At 41.6% G+C, this 25,380-nt stretch overlaps 7 protein-coding genes across 10 annotated transcripts; 2 read left to right on the top strand and 5 right to left on the bottom strand.

The window, feature by feature from the left end:
• Positions 1-3,104: 3,104 nt before the first annotated feature.
• LOC108142390 (brachyurin) lies at positions 3,105-5,047 on the top strand. Its single transcript, XM_017266225.2, has 3 exons — positions 3,105-3,591; positions 3,651-3,749; positions 4,685-5,047. The coding sequence occupies exons 1-3, from the start codon at positions 3,132-3,134 to the stop codon at positions 4,996-4,998; spliced, it is 873 nt and encodes a 290-aa protein (XP_017121714.1). The 5' UTR covers positions 3,105-3,131; the 3' UTR covers positions 4,999-5,047.
• LOC108142388 (chymotrypsin BI) lies at positions 5,007-7,972 on the bottom strand. 2 transcript variants are annotated; one of them, XM_017266223.2, is made up of 3 exons: positions 6,330-7,972; positions 6,097-6,272; positions 5,007-5,669 (listed from the first exon to the last, which is right to left on the bottom strand). In XM_017266223.2, the coding sequence occupies exons 1-3, from the start codon at positions 6,866-6,868 to the stop codon at positions 5,038-5,040; spliced, it is 1,347 nt and encodes a 448-aa protein (XP_017121712.1). In that variant the 5' UTR covers positions 6,869-7,972; the 3' UTR covers positions 5,007-5,037. The 2 variants fall into 2 exon arrangements, 1 of the variants encoding a protein (XP_017121712.1); XR_005977239.1 differs by lacking the exons at positions 6,097-6,272; positions 6,330-7,972 and adding an exon at positions 5,723-5,924 and having other exon boundaries at positions 5,574-5,669.
• A 2,636-nt stretch (positions 7,973-10,608) lies between these two features.
• On the bottom strand, positions 10,609-12,296 carry LOC108142391 (protein tantalus). 3 transcript variants are annotated; one of them, XM_017266228.2, is made up of 4 exons: positions 12,215-12,284; positions 12,037-12,146; positions 11,808-11,909; positions 10,609-11,753 (listed from the first exon to the last, which is right to left on the bottom strand). In XM_017266228.2, the coding sequence occupies exons 3-4, from the start codon at positions 11,876-11,878 to the stop codon at positions 10,907-10,909; spliced, it is 918 nt and encodes a 305-aa protein (XP_017121717.1). In that variant the 5' UTR covers positions 11,879-11,909; positions 12,037-12,146; positions 12,215-12,284; the 3' UTR covers positions 10,609-10,906. The 3 variants fall into 3 exon arrangements, with proteins under 3 accessions (XP_017121717.1, XP_017121716.1, XP_017121718.1); XM_017266227.2 differs by having other exon boundaries at positions 12,037-12,296; XM_017266229.2 differs by lacking the exon at positions 12,037-12,146 and having other exon boundaries at positions 12,215-12,289.
• A 996-nt stretch (positions 12,297-13,292) lies between these two features.
• LOC108142396 (serine protease 1) lies at positions 13,293-14,131 on the top strand. The gene has a single exon (XM_017266236.2). The coding sequence runs from the start codon at positions 13,301-13,303 to the stop codon at positions 14,087-14,089; it is 789 nt and encodes a 262-aa protein (XP_017121725.1). The 5' UTR covers positions 13,293-13,300; the 3' UTR covers positions 14,090-14,131.
• Positions 14,132-14,264: 133 nt separating this feature from the next.
• LOC108142395 (serine protease 1) lies at positions 14,265-15,151 on the bottom strand. The gene has a single exon (XM_017266235.2). It carries the CDS (start codon positions 15,108-15,110, stop codon positions 14,301-14,303), a length of 810 nt encoding a protein of 269 aa, XP_017121724.1. The 5' UTR covers positions 15,111-15,151; the 3' UTR covers positions 14,265-14,300.
• Positions 15,152-15,967: 816 nt separating this feature from the next.
• LOC108142394 (serine protease 1-like) lies at positions 15,968-16,938 on the bottom strand. The gene is made up of 2 exons (XM_017266234.2): positions 16,665-16,938; positions 15,968-16,569 (listed from the first exon to the last, which is right to left on the bottom strand). Exons 1-2 carry the CDS (start codon positions 16,925-16,927, stop codon positions 16,014-16,016), a joined length of 819 nt encoding a protein of 272 aa, XP_017121723.1. The 5' UTR covers positions 16,928-16,938; the 3' UTR covers positions 15,968-16,013.
• Positions 16,939-18,006: 1,068 nt separating this feature from the next.
• Positions 18,007-19,714, bottom strand: LOC108142393 (serine protease 1). The gene is made up of 2 exons (XM_017266233.2): positions 19,426-19,714; positions 18,007-18,609 (listed from the first exon to the last, which is right to left on the bottom strand). Exons 1-2 carry the CDS (start codon positions 19,683-19,685, stop codon positions 18,051-18,053), a joined length of 819 nt encoding a protein of 272 aa, XP_017121722.1. The 5' UTR covers positions 19,686-19,714; the 3' UTR covers positions 18,007-18,050.
• Between the last annotated feature and the right edge of the window lie 5,666 nt (positions 19,715-25,380).

Raw genomic sequence — 25,380 nt, 5'->3', positions numbered from 1 at the left:
CCTGCCCAAATCCATGACTCCCAGGAGTTCGGAAGGTGCCGGTGCACATCTTTGGGACCCAGCTGGGTCCCGATTTTATTAATAGCCTCCACCCAGGCCCATTGCGTGATTCATGCCCCAGCCACTCGGGGAGATTGAGGAAATTAGCTAAATGTATTTGTTATATTTATAAATACGTCACGGCCCATTCATAAATTGAGCAGCGAGGGGATTAAACTCGTCAACGGATCAAGCCATCCAACAAAACGAGTTTGCGTGATTTGCAGATTGATGGGGGTGATGGGGGAAGCCTAAGCCTTCAAAGACATGGCAGTTATTTATTTAAGCTCAGCAGTTTGTTTATTCAACTGCTGTTGTATCACGAGTTTATTTATTATTTTATTAAAAAATTAAATCGAATAACATTTTATTACAATGAAACGCAAGCAATTTTCAATTGAGATGTCATTTTCCAGAACAAATTTGTTATTTTAATTACAATGAATTTACTCAAACAGTTATTATTGTGACGAACTTGTTAATATTTAGTTTATCTTACTTATTAGCATATTTACGACAGCTCATAATTTGCGATAAGTTTAAATATGGTCTTTACTTTTCCAGAATGAATTTAGGTAACATTTATCCCGATTTTAAAGTTTATCTTATCTATTAACATGTTTGTAATACGAATTTCACAATATTTCGATATAATATTTGGACAGTACTTTTCCATATCGAATTCATATTAGACCGTTAGATTTTTTTAAATTAATTATTATGTTGACTACAAGTGTTTTTGTTGTTGTGTTTATTAACATCTATAACTAAAATAAAGACGCAGTACATTCTTCATTATATTAAATCTTATTTTGAATTTCACAATGGTTAAAAAAAAACAATTAGCAATAGAAAATTACATTTCCAGTCATTTTATTTTTGTGTCTTTTTCTGACGTATTCATATAAATTTATAAGCTAAAGATTATTAATAAATAGCTAGTTATTGATTTATAAATAAGAACTTCACAAATTCAAAAACTTTAATAAATCTATAACTGGCAATGTTTTTCAGATTAGCATCTTCATCTTATTCAGCTTTCCTGATTCCAAAAGGGGGCAACCATCAAATTCCATTTAGGGACACACTTTTGAAAGATTTACACTTAAACTTAATTTTTAACTCATTCAAATTTAATTTTTCCATATTATTATCTTGTTGCTTTGTATTTACTCGTGTATGCAATTATAAGAATACATATATTTCATTCAGGACTTAAATGTTGAATTAATATTTTGATGTGTTTATGCCTTGGTTTATCTTATTTGCAAATGTTCGTGTGTTAAATTTAAGATACACGCATGTTGCATGGAGGGTGTGGGGCCGGGGGGCGGGGGCGCATGTATGCATTTATATTAATTATGAAGTCGCACCCATATCAAATAATTTCGCTTCTCATTACAACTGCACACAAAAATATTGTTCTCTTGACCGCTGCCGCTTTAAACCAGTTTAATCTTGCTTTATAAATTAAATTTTTATTATACTCTTGCTAAGTGTATGTAACATAAATAAGATTAGGAGTTTGCCATGCATTTGAATTAAGATATTTTTGTCATATGTGGATACGTGGAAATTGGATCAACATCCTTTGCAATAATGAAGGTTGATGAGTTGATTGAGTTTTTGGTAGATATTTTGATAGTTAGTTAGTTCAAATAGATAAATGTATGTACCTTCATGGTACACATAAAAATTCCCATGAAAATTAATATAGTGTTTTAATAGTGTATTTAGGTGTTCGACCCTCCGGTACTGGCTTCACACCCTGTTTGTTTTGAATCCATTTAGCTATGTTTTTTTTGTTCCAATTTAATAGTTTGCTACGCATTTAATGTTTTAATTAGCTCTGCTTTCGGCCTGTTTCAAGGACTTTTGCCATTTTTAAATTCAACTTTGCTAAATGTATCTATCAACGATTGTTGGGGAGCCAATAGAACGGCTGTGGATTAGATTTATAACGAGATAGTGTCATATGGGTAATTCGGTTTTATGTGAGTGCCTACCTAACCGCTTGGCAGGTGTCATTTAAATTGTAAAGTTTTTAGAAAGCTGTGCTAATTAATTGGGCAAATCTGTCCTTCTATGGTAAGCGGTATGCGATACGCGGTACGCGGTATGCGGTATGCGGTACTCTGAGACTCTTCTTTGTGAACTTGTAGCTGCTTAGACTTCGTCTCGACCGGATTGTTGTGACGGCTTTTGTTTGTTGGGCTGGCTCAACGCTAAGACGACCTTCAATTGAACAAACAAAAATTGTTGCATTAAATCCATTTCCGTTTTTATTCGTGTTTCGCTTAGTTCTCCGCTTTTGTTTAAGCATTTTCAACTTATTTTATTTCCATTTGATTCCATAAGTATTGCGCTTTAATTAAGTTTGGAAGTTGTTTTGAAAATACCGAACCTTTTAATTGAATTGAGGGAAGTGCATCGGCTGTTATGACATCATGATGAGTCGGCAGGAAGCTCACACGTTCGCAAGGCAGATTACTCATATCATAGGCACATCGCGGCTTAGACTGGGAGAATTATGGCTGTGGGTTCTATAAATTATGCAATTAGATCACAAAACCTCTTTGGTAATCGATGTCTAAGGTTTTGCCATCCCCGCAAATACAAGTATTTAAGATCAGGCTTTACGAATACATTATCTAAAGAACTGTTCGCCAATATGACCTTCTTAAGAATTTCATAATCAAATGAACTGGTAAAGGTCATATAGTAGGGTGTATCGTAATGTCGAATAGTACTAGAAAATCTATTTTTCGCCAACTTATAATAATCAATTGCCGTAATAGTCAGTGCAGTAGATAAGCCTACTACGAACTGATTAATCTGACCATGATTGGGCTTTATTGCCAATACTGAGCCAATCCGATTCACACTTTTCGCCTGCGCGCGCTCCTTATCGCTAAGAATATCGGTAGCATCGCCTCAATCGGTAGCGGTTAATAGACGATTATAAATCACCTCGGTTTATTCCAGCCTGGGCAATCCGCCATAGATAGTCGATGAATTATGATGCCCTCGCGTCCATCGAAATCCGTATAAAAGGGCCCCCACTTTTGGCGACCGCTTTAGTAGTGATCAAAATGAAATTCACCTGCGCCACGGTTTTGCTTCTGGCCACCATCCTTGGGGCCCAGGCTGTCGACTGGCAGTCGGTCCAGAACCTGAACATCGAGACCCCGATGCCCAAGGTTCGCGGCGAGACGCTGCCCGCCGGAAGGATTACAGGCGGAGAGTTGGCCGAGCCCAACCAGTTCCCCTACCAGGTGGGACTACTCCTATACGTTGCCGGAGGAGCCGCCTGGTGCGGAGGCACCATCATCAGCGACCGCTGGATCATCACCGCCGCCCACTGCACGGACAGCTTGACCACCGGCGTGGATGTCTACCTGGGCGCCCACGATCGCACCAACCCCAAGGAGCAGGGTCAGCAGATCATCTTCGTGGAGACCAAGAACGTGATCGTGCACGAGAACTGGATGCCCGAGATCATCACCAACGATATTTCGCTCATCAAGCTGCCAGTGCCCATTGAGTTCAACAGTGGGTATCTTCTCTTCTGCATGGAAAATAGATTTTCACACATTTTCTCCATTTAACAGAGTACATCCAACCCGCCAACTTGCCCGTGAAGTCCAGCAGCTATGAAACCTACAGTGGCGAGTCGGCCATCGCCTCCGGATGGGGCAAGATCAGCGACTGTAAGTGACCCTCACCTTTTACCTTACACAAATTTAGTGATTTTAGAGTTTAGCAAAGAAAGTAAAGACTTTTGCTTGCTTTTAGCTTGTTACCTATTCACAGTTTAGAACTTTGCAATAGTATAAAGCGTTTAAGAGTATAGCAATAAAATTTAATTTGTCATTAAACAGTACTTTAGCTTGTGCCAAAATAGAAAAAAAAATTTTTTTACACACAGTACATAATTTTGCAATAATACTGAAAGATAATTAATTGTCTTGGGAGTATAAAAAAGAAAGTTAAGTACTATTGCCTTGCCCTTCAACACTAAAATATGTATATACTATTTACCTACACCTTGCATTATTATTAAAATAAATACGTTTTTCTACTTTTGGCTTTAAATTTAATTAAATTATGTAGTAAATTTGTAGATAGAATCCACTATAAATTCTGCTGTCTCTAAGTAAATACAAATTTTTCTTAAAACGTATATAAATTTAAGAAATGTACAACAAAAATTGTTTGAATTTATTTTTGATATATTTTGATCACCTCATTTCAGTACTAGTTTCGCCTTTAATTCAATTCACTTAAGAATGGGAAAATCCAAATCGAAATGAGTTTTAACCTTTGGCTAAGTATATTTAATCTAACAAATCTTTTCGGAAAGAACACTTCAACTTTATTATCAAAAAATTAGATTTTTAAGAAATCTAATCTTGTTTGTTTGTTATTATTGCCCTAAATATTTTTTTTAACACCCTTAACTTCAATGAAGCGTGGTGGAATCTATTGTTCATAAAATCTATATAGCTGCGACTTTACTATTTTCTTAACGAATATTTTAAATAATGTTGTTTTAAAAATACTACTTTGAAAAGGGACCTTAGATCTTGGAATTTTTCTTAGCTTTTTTCTGATAACCTTATTGCTATTACTATTACTCCCACAGCTGCTACCGGTGCCACCGACGTTCTGCAGTTCGCCGAGGTGCCCATCATAAGCAACAGCGGCTGCTCCCCGTGGTACTTCGGCCTGGTCGCCGGCACCAACATCTGCATAAAGACCACCGGCGGCATCTCCACCTGCAACGGCGACTCCGGCGGTCCGCTGGTCCTGAACGACGGCAGCAACACCCTGATCGGAGCCACCTCCTTCGGCATCGCCCTCGGCTGCGAGAGGGGATGGCCGGGCGTGTTCACCCGCATCACCTCCTACCTGGACTGGATCGAGGCCAAGACCGGTGTGGTCAACTACGGCAACTAAGCGTTGGCTTCCAACTTAAAATAAACGTTTATTTTTGGGTTACAAGAAATAGAACTCGTGTTCGGAGTGCTGGCGCGGGCGGGTTCTCGGTCTGACATCCTCGGAGATGTCCTCGTCGGAGGCGGGCTTGGAGTGCACGTCCAGTTCATCGGGCACATCGTCCTCTGGCTGCTCCTCCCTCTCCGAGCGGCGACTTTGTCGCGGCTTTCCATACTCTCTTACGTACTGGTCGAAGAATATCGCCTCCGTGGTGTCCTGGTGCGAACTCACTCCGGTTTCATCGCTGATCCAGTCCAAATACGAGGCCACCTTGGTGAAGGCCGCCGGATAGCCGCGATCGCAGCCATAGATGCTGCCGAACGAGGTCACCCCCACCAGGACTCGCTTCTTCGAGTGACGCCGCTGTAGAACCAAGGGGCCTCCCGAATCTCCGTTGCAAGTGGATCGGGCGTTCCTTCCACTGGTGCATATATTTGTACCTCGATAGGACAGCGGAAAGTTGGACTTGCAAGTGCGACCATCGATTATCTGCAGTTGGACATAGCGCAGCACATTGCTGATCGCATGGACTCCAGTCGCATAGCGACCCCAGCCGGAAGCTATGGCCAGTTTGTTTTTGAAACTTCGGTACTCGTAATGCCTCTTTGGAAGTTGGATTGGATGAATGCGGTCTGAAATTATAGATTCCAAGATGAATAGGTCTTTTTAAGGGCTGGGTACAAACAATAATTTGTAGTTAAAACCTATTAATTTTAAATATGCCTATTTTTGATTTCACTGTTAACTGTGTTTCCTTCACATGCTATCCTGTTTAGGTATTTCGGTGGATTCCAAAACTGCTTACTTCCGGGTCTTAACTGCTTTTGAGTGTCTAAAACTGCTTGGTATAATTCTTTTGGATGTCTAAAACTGCTTCCAGTTGTCTACTTGCTTGTGTAATTATTAGTTTGAAGTAAAATAAAAATAGTGTAAAAGGGTCTTCATTTCTAAAACTTCTTTTAGGGATTTTTCAGTTTTTAAACTCGTTTCAAGAAAATTGTATTTTCTTAAATGATATTCTCCACAAAAAACCCACCTCTTGTAAACCACCCAACTCACCGTTAAAGCTGACGGCATGAGGCAGCCTGACCAAGGCAATGTCATCCTTCAATCTCTTTGGATTCCAGGTGGGATAAATGTGGAAGTTCTCACTGGGCACCATTAGTCGCACCTGACCCTTCTCCTTGGCGTTCTTGATCTCATTAGCGCCCAGGAAAACGAGGGCCCTTTTGGCCCTGCAAAATATGGACATATGAGAAACTGCTTCGCCACTGGACGTTTACCGTTCGTACATGTCAACGCAGTGGGCGGCGGTGATGACGTACTTCTCGGAGATCAGTGAACCGCCACACCAGTAGAGACCCTTGGGTCTTTGGAGCAGCATTCCCACCTGGTAGGGAAAACAGTGGGGATTGCCCACATCGCCGCCAAAGATGCGATCCATGGCCATGGCGCCCTCGGGCAGCATCTTCTCCAGCAGCGGCGTGGTCTCCAGATTGAGAACTATGGGCTCCCGATCCTCCAGGTCCTCCTCGCTGAACCCTCCCAAATCCATGCCCAATCCCGTTCCCTTCATGTGGCGGCTGTCCAAGTTGCTGGCACTCATTTCAGCATCGTGTTCCAGGGAACCAGAGGAGGAGGAGGATGAGGAGGAGGAAAAGGGGGACGTGGAGGAGGAGGAGGTGGACAGACCCATGGGGCCCGGGTACATGGACACCAGGTACATCGGCTTGACCTGCTGCCAGTCCAGCGCGCTGCAGTCCATCATGACCAGCCATGACCAGGTGAGCAGCAGCAGCGGGCCACCTCCATTTGCAGATTGTTTGGACATTGGCGTCGCTTTGTACGCGCACGCATTTAATTTATAATTGCGAGTGCAATTGCTGGCACTTTGCACTAATAGTGATTTGACTGCTTTCACTGCTAACTGTTTTTCCTTTGCATGATTTCCTGTTTAGCTGCTTCCGTGGATTCTAAAACCGCTTACTTCCGGGACCAAACTGCTTTTGTCAATTGTAAAACTGCTTGGTACAATTCTTTAGGGTGTCTAAAACTGCTTCCTCTTATCTACTTGCTTGTTAAGTTATTGATTTGATGTAAATGTAGAAAAGTGTAATAAGGTATTGCTTTCTTAAACTTTTTTTTTATGAATTTTTCAGTTTTTAAATTTTTTTTCGAGGATATTGTTTTTCTGGTTGGCTTGTTGACTTCATAAATTGCTTAGCCTTTTTTACCCTGTTTATAGATTTGCTTTCAGCAATAAAGTCTTAACTACTTTATCTAATAATTTTATTAATATTTTATTATTAATTCTGCTTTGAGTTTCTTTATGTTTTTTCTTAGCTGCGTTAAAAATATCTCCTCACTGCCAGAACTATACTGCTTAATGTATCCTTTTAGTTGTCGTACGGCTTTCACTTCTTCGTGCTTCCTAAATAAATGTCTTTCATGTCAGCTGTTTACATTCTTGTCTGCTTTCTTCTGGGTATGCAATACTTTCTCAGGTTATTCAATGTTGATCCTTAATTCTTTGTTTTAATTGTTTTCCCTTTTTACTGGAGCTAGATGTTGTGTAAAACTGCTATCCTCACTTCTTTAACTGCTTTATGCCAGGGTAAAACTGCTTTCGGTCAGGACTAAACTGCTTCCTTGGACAGTCTTCTGCTCCTTCTAGTTTCTAAACTGCTTCCTCAGTTATTGTCCTGCTTCCTCGACGGCTTAAGCTGCTTCCCTGGAAACTGTTGATCACTGGACTTCCTCTGCTTCCTCCTTCAACCCACTTCCGCGCTTCGCCTCCTGTCACTCGTTCACCCAATGGTCACTTGTTTTCCCGTTTCGAAAAGCCGTTACGCTGGTAACTGGACACTAAACAACTTCAAACTGAAACTTCGGCTGTAATCGCAATTCGCGTAGTAACCTCCAGTCGCCGGTGTTGTACTGCTTTCTTCTTCGCGTCTCGTTAGCCACTGCGCCGGCGCGCTGCTTGCCAGCATTTTTATAAACTCTTTCGCCAGCAATTTCTGCTGCTGGCCGCCTTTATTATTTCATCTATTTGGCTGCATTCAGTTGGCCGCGCACAATTGCAGCTTGCATCAATTTGGCTTAATTTGCCTTTTCAAATGCTCCTGCCAATCGCTAATATATGTATGTACGTATGGCTCTTCTTTTCATTGAGGAACTGTCACATTTCAGTCGGCATTCGCCCTTTGCCGCGATTGTCTGGTCCGCATTTTACTCGCAAAAATGGAAATATGTGCCGCATAGGTTACATTTCAATTTCGTCGTGGATCTCGCGGTTGGTGTTTTGTGGTTTTGCCATTTAAATTGAAGGCGAAGCTGTAACTCTAGTTATCTGCCCGCTTTGGCGCTATTACATCACTCCTCCTCACTCACTTCTCACTTCTCGCTTTAACTCCATCTTCATTATGCATTCGCGAGCGTGTTTTTGTTTTTGTTTTTGTTTCGGCATTTGTTTTGGTGGCTGTGCGAGAGGCTTTCATTGAGAAAAAAAAGCTTAAGTGTTTGCTGTAAGTAAAACAATAACAAAAGTGGTTACAGTTATACAGTTATATTTGCATTTCGCCGCTTCTTCATCTTCACCCTCAGTTGGGATATAATTTGATCACTTTACAGTCAAACTTCAGGATAATGTACAAAAGTTAAGTTTATCATACAAATTTCTTTTAGATAGGGTCTTACGAGAAATCAGCAAAAATTAAAATGCGAGAAAGGTACAGATCAAATGGTGAACGTTTTATTAATTTTGGAAAAACCAGTTGGCTTTGCTTTTGTCTCTTAAAGTTGCTATTATATTTTTATAAGCCTTATAAAAAGAAGCTAATCGCTTTAAACATAAGAAAGACTTTATATTCTCCTCGCTTTTTAATGGTTTAATAAATACTTACACAACTCATGATTGTTTAGCTTTTTCAATATTTAATTCAGTTTGTGTTTGTTTTTGTCGAGCTCTTGCAGACAAATGACTTATCCAATCCAATTGATCAGTGTAACAATGGTGGTTCGGGCTTATGAAGCTTCACTGTGCGTTTGCTCTTTTCCAACTTGATGGCATGAATTTGATGACGTCTGCCGATCAAAGTAAACCGCCTACTTTAGTTAGCCGGCAGACCCAGACCTCAAGGTTGTTGCCTGGGCAGATTGTGGGTGGGTTGGGGGCATGGGCACCGCCTGCTCATAAACAAATTAACAGCTTGCCATTCGGTTGCATGCAGCGATGGCTGGCATGCGCAGAATTCTTAGCAGGAAATGAAGTGCAGCATAAAATATGTATGTGTTGTTAATTAAATTAATTCGTGCACCGCCTGCCGCTGGCTGAGATAATCAGCTTTATTTGGTGTTGAAAGTATTTCTGTTACCTGGCCATTGTTGTCGATTTAGGAAATTACTGCTACTGCCATTGCTACTGCGGTCTGTGTGCCCGGCGAAGCAAATAAATCAAAACGTCTAGTCTCGTCTCGCGCCCGCCGATGTGATATGTTCGAAATGGGTTGAATTGAATTGAATTGAATTGAATCAAATCGAACTGAAATGAAGCCGAATGTAATGAGGCTGCAACAACAGCGAGGCACAACAACATGATTATGCAAATGCAAATGCACCGCCGCACCACCGACACCACCACCCACCTCTCTCTTAATCCCCCCCTTTTATTCGATATCGTGCGGTGGTGCGTCTATATCTATCCATTTATATATATCTATTCAAGCTGCATAATCGCTGCCCGTTGCATGTTGCACTCATTAATAATGGGCGCGTTTTTGTTACTGCATTTTATTGCACTTGCTAATCACGCGGCGGCCGTTAAATAATTGGGCTTGAGTTGAGCGCCACCCGGCTCGCACAATCCGTCTGCTCTTTTGGCCACCTCGGTGCGTTTCGCTTCCGTTTCGCATTCGAATTGGGTTTATTTGGGCCTGCCTTATTTTTGTGTTCCTCGTTGGCGCACAAGTTACCACCCCCCAAATTGCTTTCCGTAACGTTATACATTAAGGTAGTCTTATCGGGTTTTAAATAGCTAAGAACTGGGATTTCGTTAAACGCAAAATAATTATACCAAACTTTTCCTGAAGGTGTCAAATAAACTTTGGCAAATCGGAAAACAAACTTTCGAACCAACTCACTGATAAATCTAAAGAATTAGTTGCCCTTAGATCTAAAATTTAGTAATAAGATCGCAGAATATACCGAAATAAATATAGAACTTATTTTACCAATAATTTTTTAAGGAAGTTTAGTATATTTCTTATTATTGGGCTATCATAGTTTAAAAGTTGTCTTCATACAAGATAAATACATCTTACAAGTACACGGGTGTTAAAGTATACATTTTTACTATAACAAAAAACAAATGATAAACCATAGACTATGACAAAACTATTGTTTGAAAAAAAAGAGATTGAAGTGTAAGAACATTTTGAAAATACCTATTTTTTTCTTTTAAAAAGCACCCCTTTTGCTTAAAAATATGTCATGTTATAGGCTTTTAATATTTATAAATAACTTATAAATACGATTACATCCCCCTTTTGTAGATCTTTAACGGCAGGTGAATGGATATGTATTTTTCAACCTTTATTATACGCTTAATGGCTAGGCACAGAATCGAATTCTATGGCTGGATAAGTTTAGTTTTAGGTATAGCTCTAGTTTATTTTTCTCTAATTGCTATTTACACACACTTATAACTTTGATGAAAGGCTTAAGGCTACGGCATGAAGTAAACCAAACGAACGTAAATCCTAGCTTCATAATTGGTATCAGTACATTTGTTTTTGGGCACTAACAGCTAGTAATTGTAATGCAATGAATAAATGTGGGTGTGCAGTGAGTGGGTCATTCAGTCTCTCCTCTACTCAAATCCCGCCGGTTGCATGAGGAAGTGCTGCTGGCCGCTCATCGCCGGCAGCTGTATATCCTCCATTGTCATGGATGTCTTCGGCATCTCGACGTGCGCTTCCCCCGATCCCGGCGGCTCGCCCTCATCGCCCTCCAGCATGGCACTGTCGAAGCTCTTGTTCAGACGATCGTGGAACTCGGTCATGGAGATTTTCTTGAGGGCAAAGCGCTTGCCAAAGGTCTTCTTCACCTTCTGGCGGCGTTTCTTCGACAGGATCTTGTTCTTGTTTAGGCCATCGCTGAAGGATATGGCCCGTCGCAGCTTCCTGCCGCCGAACTTCACGATCCTCACTTGGCTGCTGATGGAGCACTCCTCGCTGTCGTCCTCCACATCGGCGGCGTTCTCATCGCTGGGCTCCTCGAAGATGGTCTCCAGATTGGTGGGCGTGAACTTCTTCATCCGCTTGCTGGTGTAGAGCTTTTCGATGCTCTTTAGGGTCTGGGCATTGGCACTCAGCTCCTTGCGTTGCTTCTTCTTGATGGGCTTCATGATGGCGCTGCACACCCGGTTGAAGTTGTCCTTGGACACCCGGGCGGGCATCCTGCGCCGGGCCACGCCCGCCCGAGCCCCGAAATTGGAGCTATGGCTGGATGATCCACTGATGCAATCGCTGTCATCGTCATTGTCTTCGCAGCGACTCAACTGGGAGTCCACATCGTCGGATTCGTTGGACTCACTGCTGACATTATCGTCGGACTCGGGGGGCGGTGGTACTGATTGGGATGCATCCCGCATCTCCTCCATGTCTGACATGGCCATCTCCTTCAGTCGCCACGAAAGGTTGGAGCTAGTGGACGACCTGAAATTGGTGGTTTTAATGGGAGCTCCAAAAGGATTCGTTCTTAGCACTCACCGATCCCCGGTGAATCCCACTTCCTTCGGCTGAAACGTGATATTGGCAAAGTCGTAGACTATGTTATCCATTATATTTACCGTTCGACTCTAGTAATCATGCCTGTTGATACAACAAAACAAATGAGGAAATTAGGAAAGATTACTTTGATACTGATGGGTTATTGTCTTCCCACTTCATTCATCTCGCAGAGTTCCACCAGCAACTGGGTTTTTCAGAAGTTATTTACCTCAGGAAAATCGCGCTTTTCCTTGTTTAAGTAGTTTTTCTGCAGGCGTCTTGTCTGAAAAAGCGGATTTTCTGTCTTTCCGAGGGTAATTTATTGGCGACAAGATTATCCTGGATCAATCCAGAGTTGGCAAGAGGTCTTTTATCTTATTCTGAGACAACAAAAGTGTGGTTTTTACCTACTAAATTATCTCGTTCTTTTGCATAAAAATAGTAACACACAAATAACTTGGGGGGTAGAACCAGGGATGGACAGCCGCAATTAGGGGAACTAGTTCCAATGGGGAACAACCTGATAATGGGAGCGTCATAGAAACTGGTTCTTTTGGTTAATTCTGTTAAATTTAAATTATGGCTTATAAAATATTCAGCATTACGGCATTACCAATTACCATTAGATATATAACGCCAGCCCTGGTAGTCAATGTGAAACATCTGTTTGCTGTTTCGCTTTTTACCCGTCAGATCTGGCTTTTATGACAGAGAGGACTCTAGCTTTTTTTTCTAAATAAAATAAAGCTTTCACCGTTTGTTTTTAGAATAAAGAAAAAGCAGAATCATTTTAAATATTAAAGAATAATAAGGACTTAATATTAAAGCATATGCATTTAAATACAAATTTTAATTTCTGATTCAGAGATTCAGCGATGAATGGCAAACACTTTTTCAATCTGAATTTACAGTCGATCCGTATTGCGGCAGAATAGCAACAGTTTTTCAGTGTTCATTAAAAAAAATCAATATGGTAGCGCTCGCGCTGGTGGGTGCCCTTGCTAACGAAAGTGGTGGCAGCACTGGTTAGTGGTAAAACCGTCGTTGCGTTTAAATATGGCGGCCATCGTTACTTTTCAAAACACGAATCTTTAAGAATCGCTTCGTTTTTATTGTTTTTTTATTTAAATGGCAAAAAAAGAAAAACTTAAACATAAACATAAAATACTAAAATCAGATGTTAATAATAAAAATTATGTATATAATGAACGTTTGAACTTGCAAATTTTAGTTAATTATGTTAATATTTTATATTGATAATAAATCCACTGTAGACAAGCTTCTCTTGATAATAATCTTATCGAATATGCCAATTTCTTGAGCAAGATTTCAGTTAGTTGGCTCAAGTCCGCACACTTTGTTTTCTGTGTTCTCCTATCTGCAAGCTGTAAATTACGGTGCCAGCAGAATTATTCGTTTCCGGTTAAGTCGAAAGGTATAAAACCTTTGCCACTGTTCCACTCGATTCATTAAGTTCGCTAAACTTGACGAAAATGAAAGTGCTAGCTGTCGTGCTCCTGGGCGTAATTGCCTCCGCCTCGGCCTTCGAGAAGCCGGTCTTCTGGAAGGACGTGCCCGTGGGCAAGGCCCCAATCGAAGGTCGGATCACCATGGGCTATCCCGCGACCGAGGGCAAAGTGCCCTATATCGTGGGCCTGGGCTTCAGCAGGAACGGCGGTGGCACCTGGTGCGGTGGCTCTATTATCGGCCACACCTGGGTGATGACGGCCAAGCACTGCACCGATGGCATGGAATCGGTGACCATCTACTACGGAGCTCTGTGGCGCCTGCAGGCCCAGTACACCCACTGGGTGGGTCGTGGCGACTTCATCGAGCACGGATCCGGCGATATCTCTCTGATCCGCACCCCCCACGTGGACTTCTGGGCGCTGGTCAACAGGGTGGAGCTGCCCAGCTACAACGATCGCTACAACAACTATCAGGGCTGGTGGGCCCTGGTTTCCGGATGGGGCAAGACCTCGGACGAGGGCGGCGTCTCTGAGTACCTGAACTGCGTGGACGTCCAGATCGGCGAGAACTCCGTGTGCGAGAACTACTACGGCAGCTTCTCCGGCGACCTCATCTGCATCCCCACGCCCGAGAACAAGGGCACCTGCAGCGGCGACTCTGGTGGCCCACTGGTCATCCATGACGGCGGTCGGCAGGTGGGCATCGTGTCCTTCGGCTCCTCCGCCGGCTGCCTCTCCAACGGTCCCAAGGGAATGGTGCGCGTCACCAGCTACCTGGACTGGATCCGCGACCACACTGGCATCTCTTACTAACAAGCCTCTTAATAAAATTTCTGTATTGAACATGTAACAAAATAGATGGATATTTCTCAAAATTGAACTTAGTTCAATTAAAGATCGGGGTAACTTAAATTAAGGACACAAACCTACTAAAACATAGTGCTTTAGGAAGTAGGTGAAATAAAACGTAGAATAAAGTAGACTTTAGTTAATGTTATTGTCCTTTTATTTCATTCTTAATTTATTAGTAAGAAATGCCGGTATGATCACGGATCCAGTCCAAGTAGCTGGTAACTCGCGTCATTCCCTTGGGCCTTTTGGACAGACATCCCTCAGAGGATCCAAACGAAACAATGGCCACCTGGCGATTATCTTCGTGGAGGACTAGTGGTCCGCCGGAATCTCCGCTACAGGAGCCCTTGTTCTCCGGCGTGGCGATGCACACGTGGTTGGGGGTGATAAACGTAGAGCCGTAATAGGCCTCGCAAACGGAGTTGTCTGCTATCTGGATGTCCACGCAGTTCAGGTAGTCAGACACTCCGCTGGAGTCGGAGGTTTTGCCCCAACCCGAGAGCAGGGCCCACCAGCCGTAGTAGTTGTTGTAGCGATCCTCGTACCTGGGCAACTCCACCTTGTTGACCAGAGCCCAGAAGTCCACGTGTGGTGTACGGATCAGGGCGATGTCGTTTCGAAGATTACCAGTATCGTATGCATGGTGCTCGATGAAATCCGACGAAACGTGGCTAAATTGTGGCTGGGTGCGCCACAACCCGCCGTAGCCGATGGTCACCGAGCTGGCTCCGTGGGTGCAGTGAGCGGCGGTAAGTACCCACTCGTTGCCGATGATCGAGCCACCGCAAACCCAGGCTCCACCATTGCCATTATCGAAGCGTAGGCTCACAATGTAGGGCACTTTTCCCTCGTATGCAGGATATCCGTTCGTAATACGTCCGTTTATCTTACTGCCTACGGGCATATCCTTTACGGGAACGGGTTTTTCGAGGGCCGCCACCAAGGCAAGCATCGAAATTAACAGAACTCCTAGAACTCTCATGGTACGATCGCTTTTGTCACTTTAAACAATTTTGGCTTCGGCTCTTATTTATATAGTCTCCTGCATCGGATCATGTTGGTTAATGTCAGATATTCGCAATCAGTTAAGTCGGAAATTTACAAGCTCCTTTATTTCAGTTAATTTACTCGTATCTTTTAGCCGATTTAAAAAGATTTGATTAGGGTGAGAAATAATCAAATCTAACATCTTATCTTCAAAACAAAGAGTTTTACCATTCTTATCGAAAAAGTATTAATCATGGATTTATCGATTAAATGTTGATGATAATTTTAGAAAAATTAGCTAATCTTAGTCCTTATCGATTTATTGATATGTATAATACACATTTCTTACTTTATTTATTTCTATAAATAAATATTTCGAATATTGAGAGGTTCGACAATATACTTACTCTTTTTGTTCCTTTACACAGTTAGTATAGGCCTTATTTCATCCCTTTTAAGATAAATAACACAGTGCAGGTGCTGAACGCACTCAACGGAGCTAGTCAAAATCCCTTTGTGGGCCCCTGGGTTAGCTCGCGTTTGGATACAACAGCGATACAAGGATTTGGAGTAAAACTGAATTTTAAACGGCTAAATCTCTTGAGACGATTCAGATTGATTCATTAATTTCATAATTTTTATTTCAAAAATTTAAAAAAAGCAGAATGGGTGCATTTAGCCAAAAAGTTTGATACGAAGTTTATTTTCTTCTGTCCATAGCAACAACGCGAGCTTAACCCGAGAAACCCAATCGGGTTTTACCTTGACTCGATAAGTACTTTCAAAACCCGACTGCCAGTTTGAGGGTACACCCCAAAACCCAAATATGTTGCACAGTGTTATCACACAAGGTTTGATTTTTGGTAATGCTTTATTTAAATTAAAAATCGTTCACTTATTACTTGGAGTTAATATTGTCCCAGATCCAATCAATGAACCCGGTCACGCGGGAGAAGCCGGCAGGATGCCCCTTCTCGCAGCCGGCGCTCGATCCGAAGGAGGTGACGCCCACAAGGACGCCATTCACGACCAATGGACCGCCGGAGTCGCCGCTGCAGGTGGAAGTGGAGCCCTTGGTGTCGATGCAGACGACCTTGTCGTTCACGATCAGCGTTCCAAAGGTAGCTGCGCACAAGGTGTTTCCGATAATGGTGGCCTCGGCGACCTGCAGCTTGTCATGCACTGAGGTGGCGCTGTCGGAGATCAGACCGAATCCCGAGATTTGGCCGACCTTGCCCTCGTAGGTATCGTAGCTGCTGGACCGTTCCGGAAGGGCCACCAGGTTGATAAACTGCGTAAAACTGTGTGGCGGGGTCTTGATCATGGCAATGTCATTGCGCAGGATTATCGAGTTGTAGCTGGCGTGCGTCGCAAAGTCGCTGCTCTTGACGACAAGTTTAGCTCTGGGATTGTTGCGGTCGGCGGATCCTTCATAGATGGTCACTGAAGACGCACTGGACAGGAGAGAATTCACAATATTTTAGATTATAAATGCACAATATATTAAATGTCGCATTTTGGATAAGGACTTTCCAACTCGGTTACTCACCCGCTGGTGCAGTGGGCAGCAGTCAACACCCATTCCTTGTGAATGATGGAGCCACCGCACCACCAGCCACTGCCGCTGGCGGTGGCGAAGCCTAGTCCGACCTGGTGAGGGACATCGCCGTCGGCGGCATCTTTGCCATTGATGATACGTCCCTGGATGGAGGGGCTGCGCACTATATTGCGGGGAAACACTGGCGTCGCCTTGGGCAGGAGGCCGGCGGAAACAGAGGCCAGAGCCAGTACGAGAACTACAAGCACTTTCATTGCAAACGACTTATGTCTTTCTGCAATAATTTGCGGCCTTTATATACCCATTCCCAAGTCTTGCTATCGGTGCAGTCAACTAATTAGAAGGGGGCTATAAATTTAATCGTCAGGTTAATACAGGTTAAGGATGATGATTTGCCGCTGCGATGTCTGAAGTATATTAATGCGATTACGATCAAATAATCATCTTGATTATTTCTTAATTTCTAATCATTCAACTTTCGAGAGTCGGTTGGTAAGATAAGGCCATAATTTATGGATGCCTTTTGAAGCCATGGGTTTTTATTTGTCGCGATTAAACAACTTTTGTTAGGCTGTAAAGTATGCTACAGTATCTTAAATGGTTCTGAAAAACACAAATTGTAAAACATCGAAATTCTAAGTAGGAATCGTTTAACAGGTTTTGTGGATCTGTCGAAGTGCATTGTACTGGTAAAATAGAATGCCATTTTTGGGACGAAAAAATAGATAATGCATGAGTCCGAATTTGTTTACCCAATAATGGAAAATATCACATCCACTTAAACTTATGCCGCTTAAATTTATGCCAATTATCGTATTGTTATCGTATGCTGTGAATTATAAAACTACTATAAGACCGTATTCATTATAAGCTATATATACAAAAAATCACAAATTATAAATTATTTTTTGATTCGCTGTACATAAAAGTTTCCCTACGTTGAGCGAAATTTTTGATCAAACACTTTTTTTAGCTTAAATTTTTTTTATTATGAGCGATCAAATATTTCTCAAAAAATTAAAATTTATTTGTTATTATTTTTTTTTCAATCAAATTAAGAATAATTATGTACGATCCCTGATTTTAAGACCATCACAAACCATTTAATATTTATCCTTATATATAGAAATATCACAAATCACTTTGGTCGTCAGAAAAAATGTATGTTTTTGTATTATAAAAAATATAATCCTTCTTTTTTAAATGAGTACTCCGAATTTAAGGCTTCCGTGTGTATCTAAGCTAATTTCTTGTCAATTTAAAAAGACTATGTATGCATAAAGCAAATAGTTATTAGAATAACAGTTAGAGATTCCCAAAAAACACGAAACACTTCAATTTAATCAATAGTCGTATTTATTTGAAGAGTGCTTTGCCTTAGATGCCGGAGTTGGACTTGATCCAGTCCAAGTAGCTGGTCACGCGGGTGAAGCCAGCCGGGGCACCGGACTGGCAGCCAGCGCTGGACACGAAGGAGGTGACTCCGATGAGGATCTTGTCGGTGGCCAGGACCAGAGGACCGCCAGAGTCGCCGTTGCAGGTGGAGGTCTGGTTGGGGGTGGCGATGCAGATCACCTTGGAGGTGGCGATCAGAGAGCCGTAGGTATTCTGGCAGGTGGCGACGGACACCACCTCGAAGGTCTCGTACTGCAGGGTGTTGGACACGGTGGAAGCGTCATCGGAGGTCTTGCCCCATCCGGAGGCGATGGCCTTCTGTCCGGCGTACGTGGAGTAGCTGCTGGCGATGGCGGGCAGTTCAACGCTCTTGATGTAGGTGGTGAAGGTCACCGACGGGGTCTTGATCAGGGAAATGTCGTTCCTCAGCACCATGGAGTTGTAGCTCTCGTGCTGGATGAAGTTGGAGCTGGCAACGGTGTGGGTCACCTTGGCGCTGGTGCGGATGGTGGCGCCGTAGTAGACGGTCACAGCGGAGGCACTGCATCAGAGAGATAGACATGAGTCGGCGAATTACTTTTATAATAAGCTTTAGTCGAAAGACCTGTTTAATATCCTAAACTTTAAAATAATAACTAATTGGTTTTTCTAAAAACAGTTTCTTTTAAATTCTAAGATTTAACAATATCCTTTTCTGAATCTTGTCTTGTAGAGTGTATTTTTAATTTTGATTGCATTTACGTTGAGAATAATTTAATTTACTGGTTTATGTACTCTTTAAAGAAGGATAACATAAGATAGTTTTGTCAACTACTATAAACAAAGAATTTATTACATAATTGCAAAAAAACTCGTTGTTTAAAAGATCAACCACCACTAACAAGCTTCCTTAAGGTCAGGTAGATATGGTTTTTTCTTTTTGCGTTGCATTTACTTGTTTACTTTTTAAAATTCAATAAAAGGATTTTAAAGAATAAAGATCGATTTATAAAGCATTTGAATAGTACATTATTGCAAAAAAAAACTATTCGGCTTTGAAAGATAAGACTCTAAAATCAAGCTTCCTTGAATTCTGAAAAAGTATTTTCAATTTTGTCTGCATTTATATTTAGTATAATGTTATTTACTGGTTTATGTACTTTTTTAAATTCTTCTAAAAGTATTTTAAGGCAGAACGATTTAAATCAAATTTAAATAATTATAAATTCCTTTATCAAATATACAGATAAATTGAGCCAAGTGTGTTGGTGCTTTGTGTATTTTAATTCTGTTGAGGTAATTTCTTTGAACTTTGTTAAAAAAAACACTATTCCAGATATTCCCCCTAATTTGAGGAAGTGAAAATAAGGTTACTTACCCATCGGTACAGTGGGCGGCGGTCAGCACCCACTGGTTTCCGATGATGGAGCCACCGCACCACCAGCTGCCGCTGGAGCTGGCGAAGCTGAGTCCCACCTGGTAGGGGAACTCGCCCTCGGAGGCGGTCTTGCCGTTGGTAATGCGACCCTCGATCGAGGTCACGGCGGGCAGGTCACGGGGGTGAACTGGGCGCTGCTGAGGCAGCAGTGCGGCGGAGGCGGTGGCCAAAGCCAGGGCGAAGACTACAAGCACTTTCATGATGGTCGAAGAACGAATGATTCTCCACCGGACACGTCCCCACTTATATACCCCTCCAGTGGGCCTGGATATCGGCGGCCGGGCCTCTGATATTCTGACCAACTCATTTCTGTTTATGCGCGTGAAACTTCTTATCAATCGCGGCTTTTTCGCCTGAGAGGATGTAGTGCTACTTATCGGCTTTGATTGACCGAAGCCAGAAAAAATTATCTGCTGTTATCAGAGTGGTGGGAAACCGTTGAGATTACACACCGCAGGCTTTCAATTAAACGCTTTTCACTTCACCGGCGAGCAGGTGGCAGACGTCGCACACTCGAGTGATAAGTGATAAGCATAGATTTTGGCTAAACGACGACCGTGCTATTTTGCCAGAATGACTTTGACTTTGGATGACTTTTGCACTGCCAAATGGTATATATTTAGCGGGAAAACCCGTTTTAAAAAAATCGCTCTAATCGAATTATATGATTCTTATAAGAGCCATCGATCAGAAATTGTTTACGGCGGCTCTCTTAGTGACTCTGGAGTGGGTGAAATTCCCAATGATTATCTGATGGTCGGGCCCTAAGCATATTAACCATACGCAGTGGTGGGCCAAAGTTGCCAGCTCATTTGGGGGCGGGCAGATGACAGTGGCAAGTTGAATCTGGGAAATTGAAATCAAATCGCCTTACGTGTCGGGCATGCAAAGCAAAAGGCTCCTGCCGGACATTAGCACATAAAAACAATTCATTGCCTTTCATGCTGACACATGTAGCAGTAGTTGTAGTTGCCGCTGCCAGCCACTGACTTTTCCGGGCCACTGTGCGTGTCTGGGCCATAAATGCCGGGTATAAAATAGATTTTCTCTTAAAGAGGAGTGAACACCGCCGGGCGAATTTTTTCATTATTAAATCCCTAGATTAACTGCATTTTATTGATTTCCTTTGCCGTTCGTTTTGTTTGCCTGCAGTGGCTGCTCTTGTTTTTATGGCTGCTCCTTTCGCTGATTGCGGGAAAATTCGTTTCTTTTGTCTCTGTCTCTCAGGAGGAACAAAGGAAACTAATTTTCTTGAAATATTTGCTCTCATTGTTGGTCGAGCACCAGTTTTAAAGCAGCCCAAAAAAAAAGGGCCGCACTTGAAATTGCTGGCAGAGACGTATGTAATACACTTATATATAAATGTATATTACGTATACGTAATGCGCCCACCCGACACACACGCTTATTAGACGCATATCCGGCTGCGACAACGACAGCCTGAACAACAATGTCCAGTCCTTTCGGATAGAAGGAAACTGCTGCTTGTTCAACCAGTTGCGTAGAAGGGGAGCGAGTAAGAAAAGGATCCGAATATTCACCAGGAGGCGACTACGCCTCTGGCTCAAATGGATGTAGTAACAGTTAGCTTAAAAATAATAGCAGGCCAGAAGGTTCCCATAAAGTCGAATGATCTTAATTTTCCCTTAGATACATTCTATGAAGTGTTTATGCTGTTATAATTTATTTAAAAGTAAATATAAAAGTTATTTTTTAATGTGATTTAATCAATTTGTACACATTTTATTTATTTTAGTAAAACTTAATTATATTTTATGTAATATATTTAATATATTTTATCTATGAACTTATCAAGAAATGATTATTAAAATATAAAAGTTTGAAAATAAGTTTTACAACCCGTTTTTATTCCATTTGCTATGAAATAATATAAAAGTTATTATTTTATATTTTAATATTATTATTAATCTTAGAGGGTGCTCTGTTTTTGCTCAAAGTTTTAGCCGAACCTTGTATTTAATCAATATCGTAAGAACCATTTGAAATAATCATTTGGAATCATTGATGCTAATGGTGTGACCAAAGTTGTATGTGAGTACAAGTGTCCTTAGAAAGGCATTTGAAATGTCCCCCAGCGTTCGGTCTCCTTTGACGAGGAAAAGGAAAAGGACGAGTCGACGACGACGACGACAAACAAGATTGCAGCAATAAAATTTCGACAAGTGAACAACAAATGATAAACGAAGCAGCAGCTTGGGATAAAAAGCAGCAGCAGTAGCAGCAGTAGCAGCAGTGGCAGTGGCAGCGAAAGGAGCAGCTCCCAAAGAGGTCAGTTGGGGAGCACTTGAAATGCTGGTGGCTGGCCATGGATTCCATCCGGCTCACTTCAGCTGAGTTTGGCCCACTCCAGGGCAACCATCTAATGTGAGCCGCATCGATTACGCTTCCACTGCCACTCGAATTGTATGTTTTGGCTGCCGCTATACCCCAATCCAATAATGTTGTATGTGGGCACTTGGAAAAATTCATAAAAGAGCTAAAACGTAAAATATAAAATGTTAGTTAGTTGAACACCGTTTCAGAAGACAGTCGCTAAGAAACAATGCTTAAAATATGTCATAAATTTTTCTTTACTGCTTTCAATAGAGTTTGCACAAAAATACATAACATAACAAAATGTAAATATGTAAAATTATAATGAAATTGAGTAACAACAATATGCTTGGTTCACAATTTTTCAAGTTCTTTTTGACTTGAAGCTAAAATCCTTAAGCACAAGTGAAAAAAAAACTTCTACATAAATCTTATTTTTTTTAGTGAGAGCTAATAGTAATAGTCATTATAACATTCTTGCTTTTTGCTCAGTGTGGCAAAGATCGGTCAGATGAGTTTTTTGTGTTAAATTGTCATGAAAATGTCGCTGTGCCTGCGGTCAGCTCAAGAAATCCGTCTCCGACTCCTTGTTGACCAGAATTAATGACAACTGTCTGGCCCAGCTGACCCGCCCACACTCTCCACTTGGCTCGGTCGCTGATGACTTATCACAGGGAACTATGTCTATTTCCTGCTATAATTCAAATTGCTTTTGGGGATGTCAACGGCAGCCGCCTCATTAATCATGACTCCCGGGATAGTCTCACATTGCGTATGAGTAATGTGCTTGCCGGCCACCTTTTTTTGCAGGACCCAAACTTGCCAACAACTTATCGCCCCATTTTATATCATCGCATTTTCAAGATGTTACCCAAAACCTTACACTGGCTGCAAATGCATTGGATAACTTTGCTTTATATTCTTTTTTTCAAACTGCAACTTGCTTTTGCACTTGGGTTGTAAGTGGAGATGTTAGCGTGACTCACGTTTGACTGCCATCTCCACCTCCACCTCCACTATCGACTCTGTGTGACCCAAGTTAACCCGGGACTTAGCAGGTCCCGGGACTTGGTCAAAGTTTTGTGTTGCAGTTTGTCAACTCGTTTTTAATGCGCGATGTATTGAAAAAGTTTGATTAGAGAACAGCTGGCAGACTGAGAAGCTCTTTCCAAGTCTCAGCTCCACCTGAGTGCAATCTTCGACCAGAAAACTTGATAAAAAGGGAGCTTAGCGGCGAATGGGTGACGGAAAGTGGTAGTAAGCATAGCGCATACGCCATGTTGTCGCTATTGGGATACTCCAATGCACTGACTTCGACCAACTGTCAATGCTCTGACACAAATCCGACGAACAGACGACAAACACAAGTGGCCACCATTAAATTTTATGCGCAGGGATCAAACTAAGTTATTATATGGGAATACATAAATGTATATATATATACCGAGTTGGCTTGGCAAATATTTGAGAAAAACGCAGAGCGAGGACAATTTTTGCTTTCACTGTGATTTTCTATCAATAAGCTGACGGCATCCGTCGGCTTTTGCATATGAGAAGGCTCAGTCTTTTTCCAGCTCGAAATATATAAATATAAATTCCTGCCATGCAAACAAATCCTTTTCGATAAATTGCTTTCGGCTCTCCCTTTTTTTTTTTCGTCGCCATCGCTTTTATTATTGTGTGCCAACGCCAAGGATTTTTGTCTACTACGACAATTGGATTTTCACGGAGCGGAGGACGAATTTGGGGGGATGGAAGCGAAACAAGTACGTGTCCCCATCGGAGGTGGTACTTGTCTCCTTATTGGCATTGGCACATCCAAAAAAATGATTCCGCTCGGGCCGTATCAATGACTTCTGAAAACTCACTGTGGATTCCCATTGTTCCGGGCATACTTGGCATCGAATATTGCAACTTTTCTTTTGTATATTTACCGTTTCTTGTCTGGCAGAATTTGAATGCAGTCTGATGTTGTTCAGCCGGGGCAGGGGAATAGTTAATATCCTGTGCAGATTGTTCGTTCAGTCGGGAATCTCTTTTGTTGGGACTTCATTAATGCCTCAAATTTATGCGATCCTCTTTTGAAATATCTCCGCATTCCGCTCGATGAAATGCTGTTGGCCCTCGTTGTTGTGTCGGAAAATATATAACTACTCATCAAATTTTAGCATGCAAATATTTATATGAATATGCAGCTGGGGCTGGGGAAAGCTTGATGGCTTATAAACATTTTGTTTGGCAATATTTTTTTTTCCTTGTTTTTTCTTGGCTCGTGCCGTAGTTGCCCTTGTTGTAATTTCGGTTTATTGTTTTCTATATATTTTTCTGCTTGAACGCACTAAAAGCCACTCCACTGCCAGTCAACCATTCAATCCACCTTCCTCTGGACGGGTTCCTCCCATATTTCCTCCTCGATGCCGGCATTTGTTTGCTTTATGTCTTTATTTTGTGCCCTGCCGGAGAAGCAAAGTATTATTATTTTTTGCCCTACTCCTGCTGCCGTTTCTCTCCTTTTTTACTGAGTGATGGCTCTAGGTAATACCAGGATTCTAGGATGGAGGCATGCGGATTTTGGTGAGTGCTCTCTGAGCGGCTTTGCATATGGCCGTGAGTGTGTGGACTATCTACTTGATGTGAACTCGGAATTTAAGGGAAAATTTCAACAACCGGAGATGTGTCAATTATTGTTGCTACCGTTTGTTGGCCCAAAAGCAAACGCATTTCTTTAAGTATTTCTCGAGTTCTATATGAAGCCAGAAGTAAGCCATTAACTTTTCCCGTCAATCAATTGTCACTCCCAAAGGGAAAACAAAAGGCAGGAAAAAAGAGACATGAAAACAAAAGGCACGAGACCATGACAAGACATTTTACTTCCATGTGAATGGAATGAAATTAAGAGAAAAAGGGGAAGTTGTTTTTCGACAGATGATACTGTTGACTGAGGATTGCTCTTTTATTCGAGGATACTTCTTGTACATATATGATATCGTTTTGTTGGTTAAATGTTAAGACACTAACGAAATAATAGACTTTTTTTAATTAGTTTTGACACTTACAACAATAGCTGATAAGTAGCATTTGCCCTGGAGCTCTATCACAATCAAATAATCTTTAACTTAAAAGGTTGTGAGATAACCGGAAATGGCATTTTCTATTATTGATAAAATTGCGATAAAATGTTCCTCTAACTTATATAATATTAGTATTTATAAGAGCAAATAAGTATGGTCTAAATTATAAGAACTCGAATTATGGCACTAAAAATAAATATTATCTTATCTAGAGGAAAGTGAATTTGAATGAATTCCATAAACTTAAATAATATCTTATCAATAAACAAATTCGTCATAAGACTTATCAATGATAATAATAATAAATACATATTTTTGTACAATTCAATTAAACGAAAACATAGTGCTGAGCAGTTTACGCATTTGAATTTAATAGAAAATCTGCAGTTTTCTTAGCTCATCAAACAAACCCACTTGGAGCAGAACGAGAATTGCCACTCCATCAGCGGTCAGGGCAAAAAGCAAACCACCCAAAACTCTTTGTCTCCGA

This window comes from Drosophila elegans, unplaced genomic scaffold (assembly GCF_018152505.1).
Source record: "Drosophila elegans isolate 14027-0461.03 unplaced genomic scaffold, ASM1815250v1 contig_208, whole genome shotgun sequence".
Taxonomy (NCBI): Eukaryota; Metazoa; Arthropoda; class Insecta; order Diptera; family Drosophilidae; genus Drosophila; species Drosophila elegans.
This window is presented reverse-complemented; position numbering and strand designations above follow the sequence as displayed.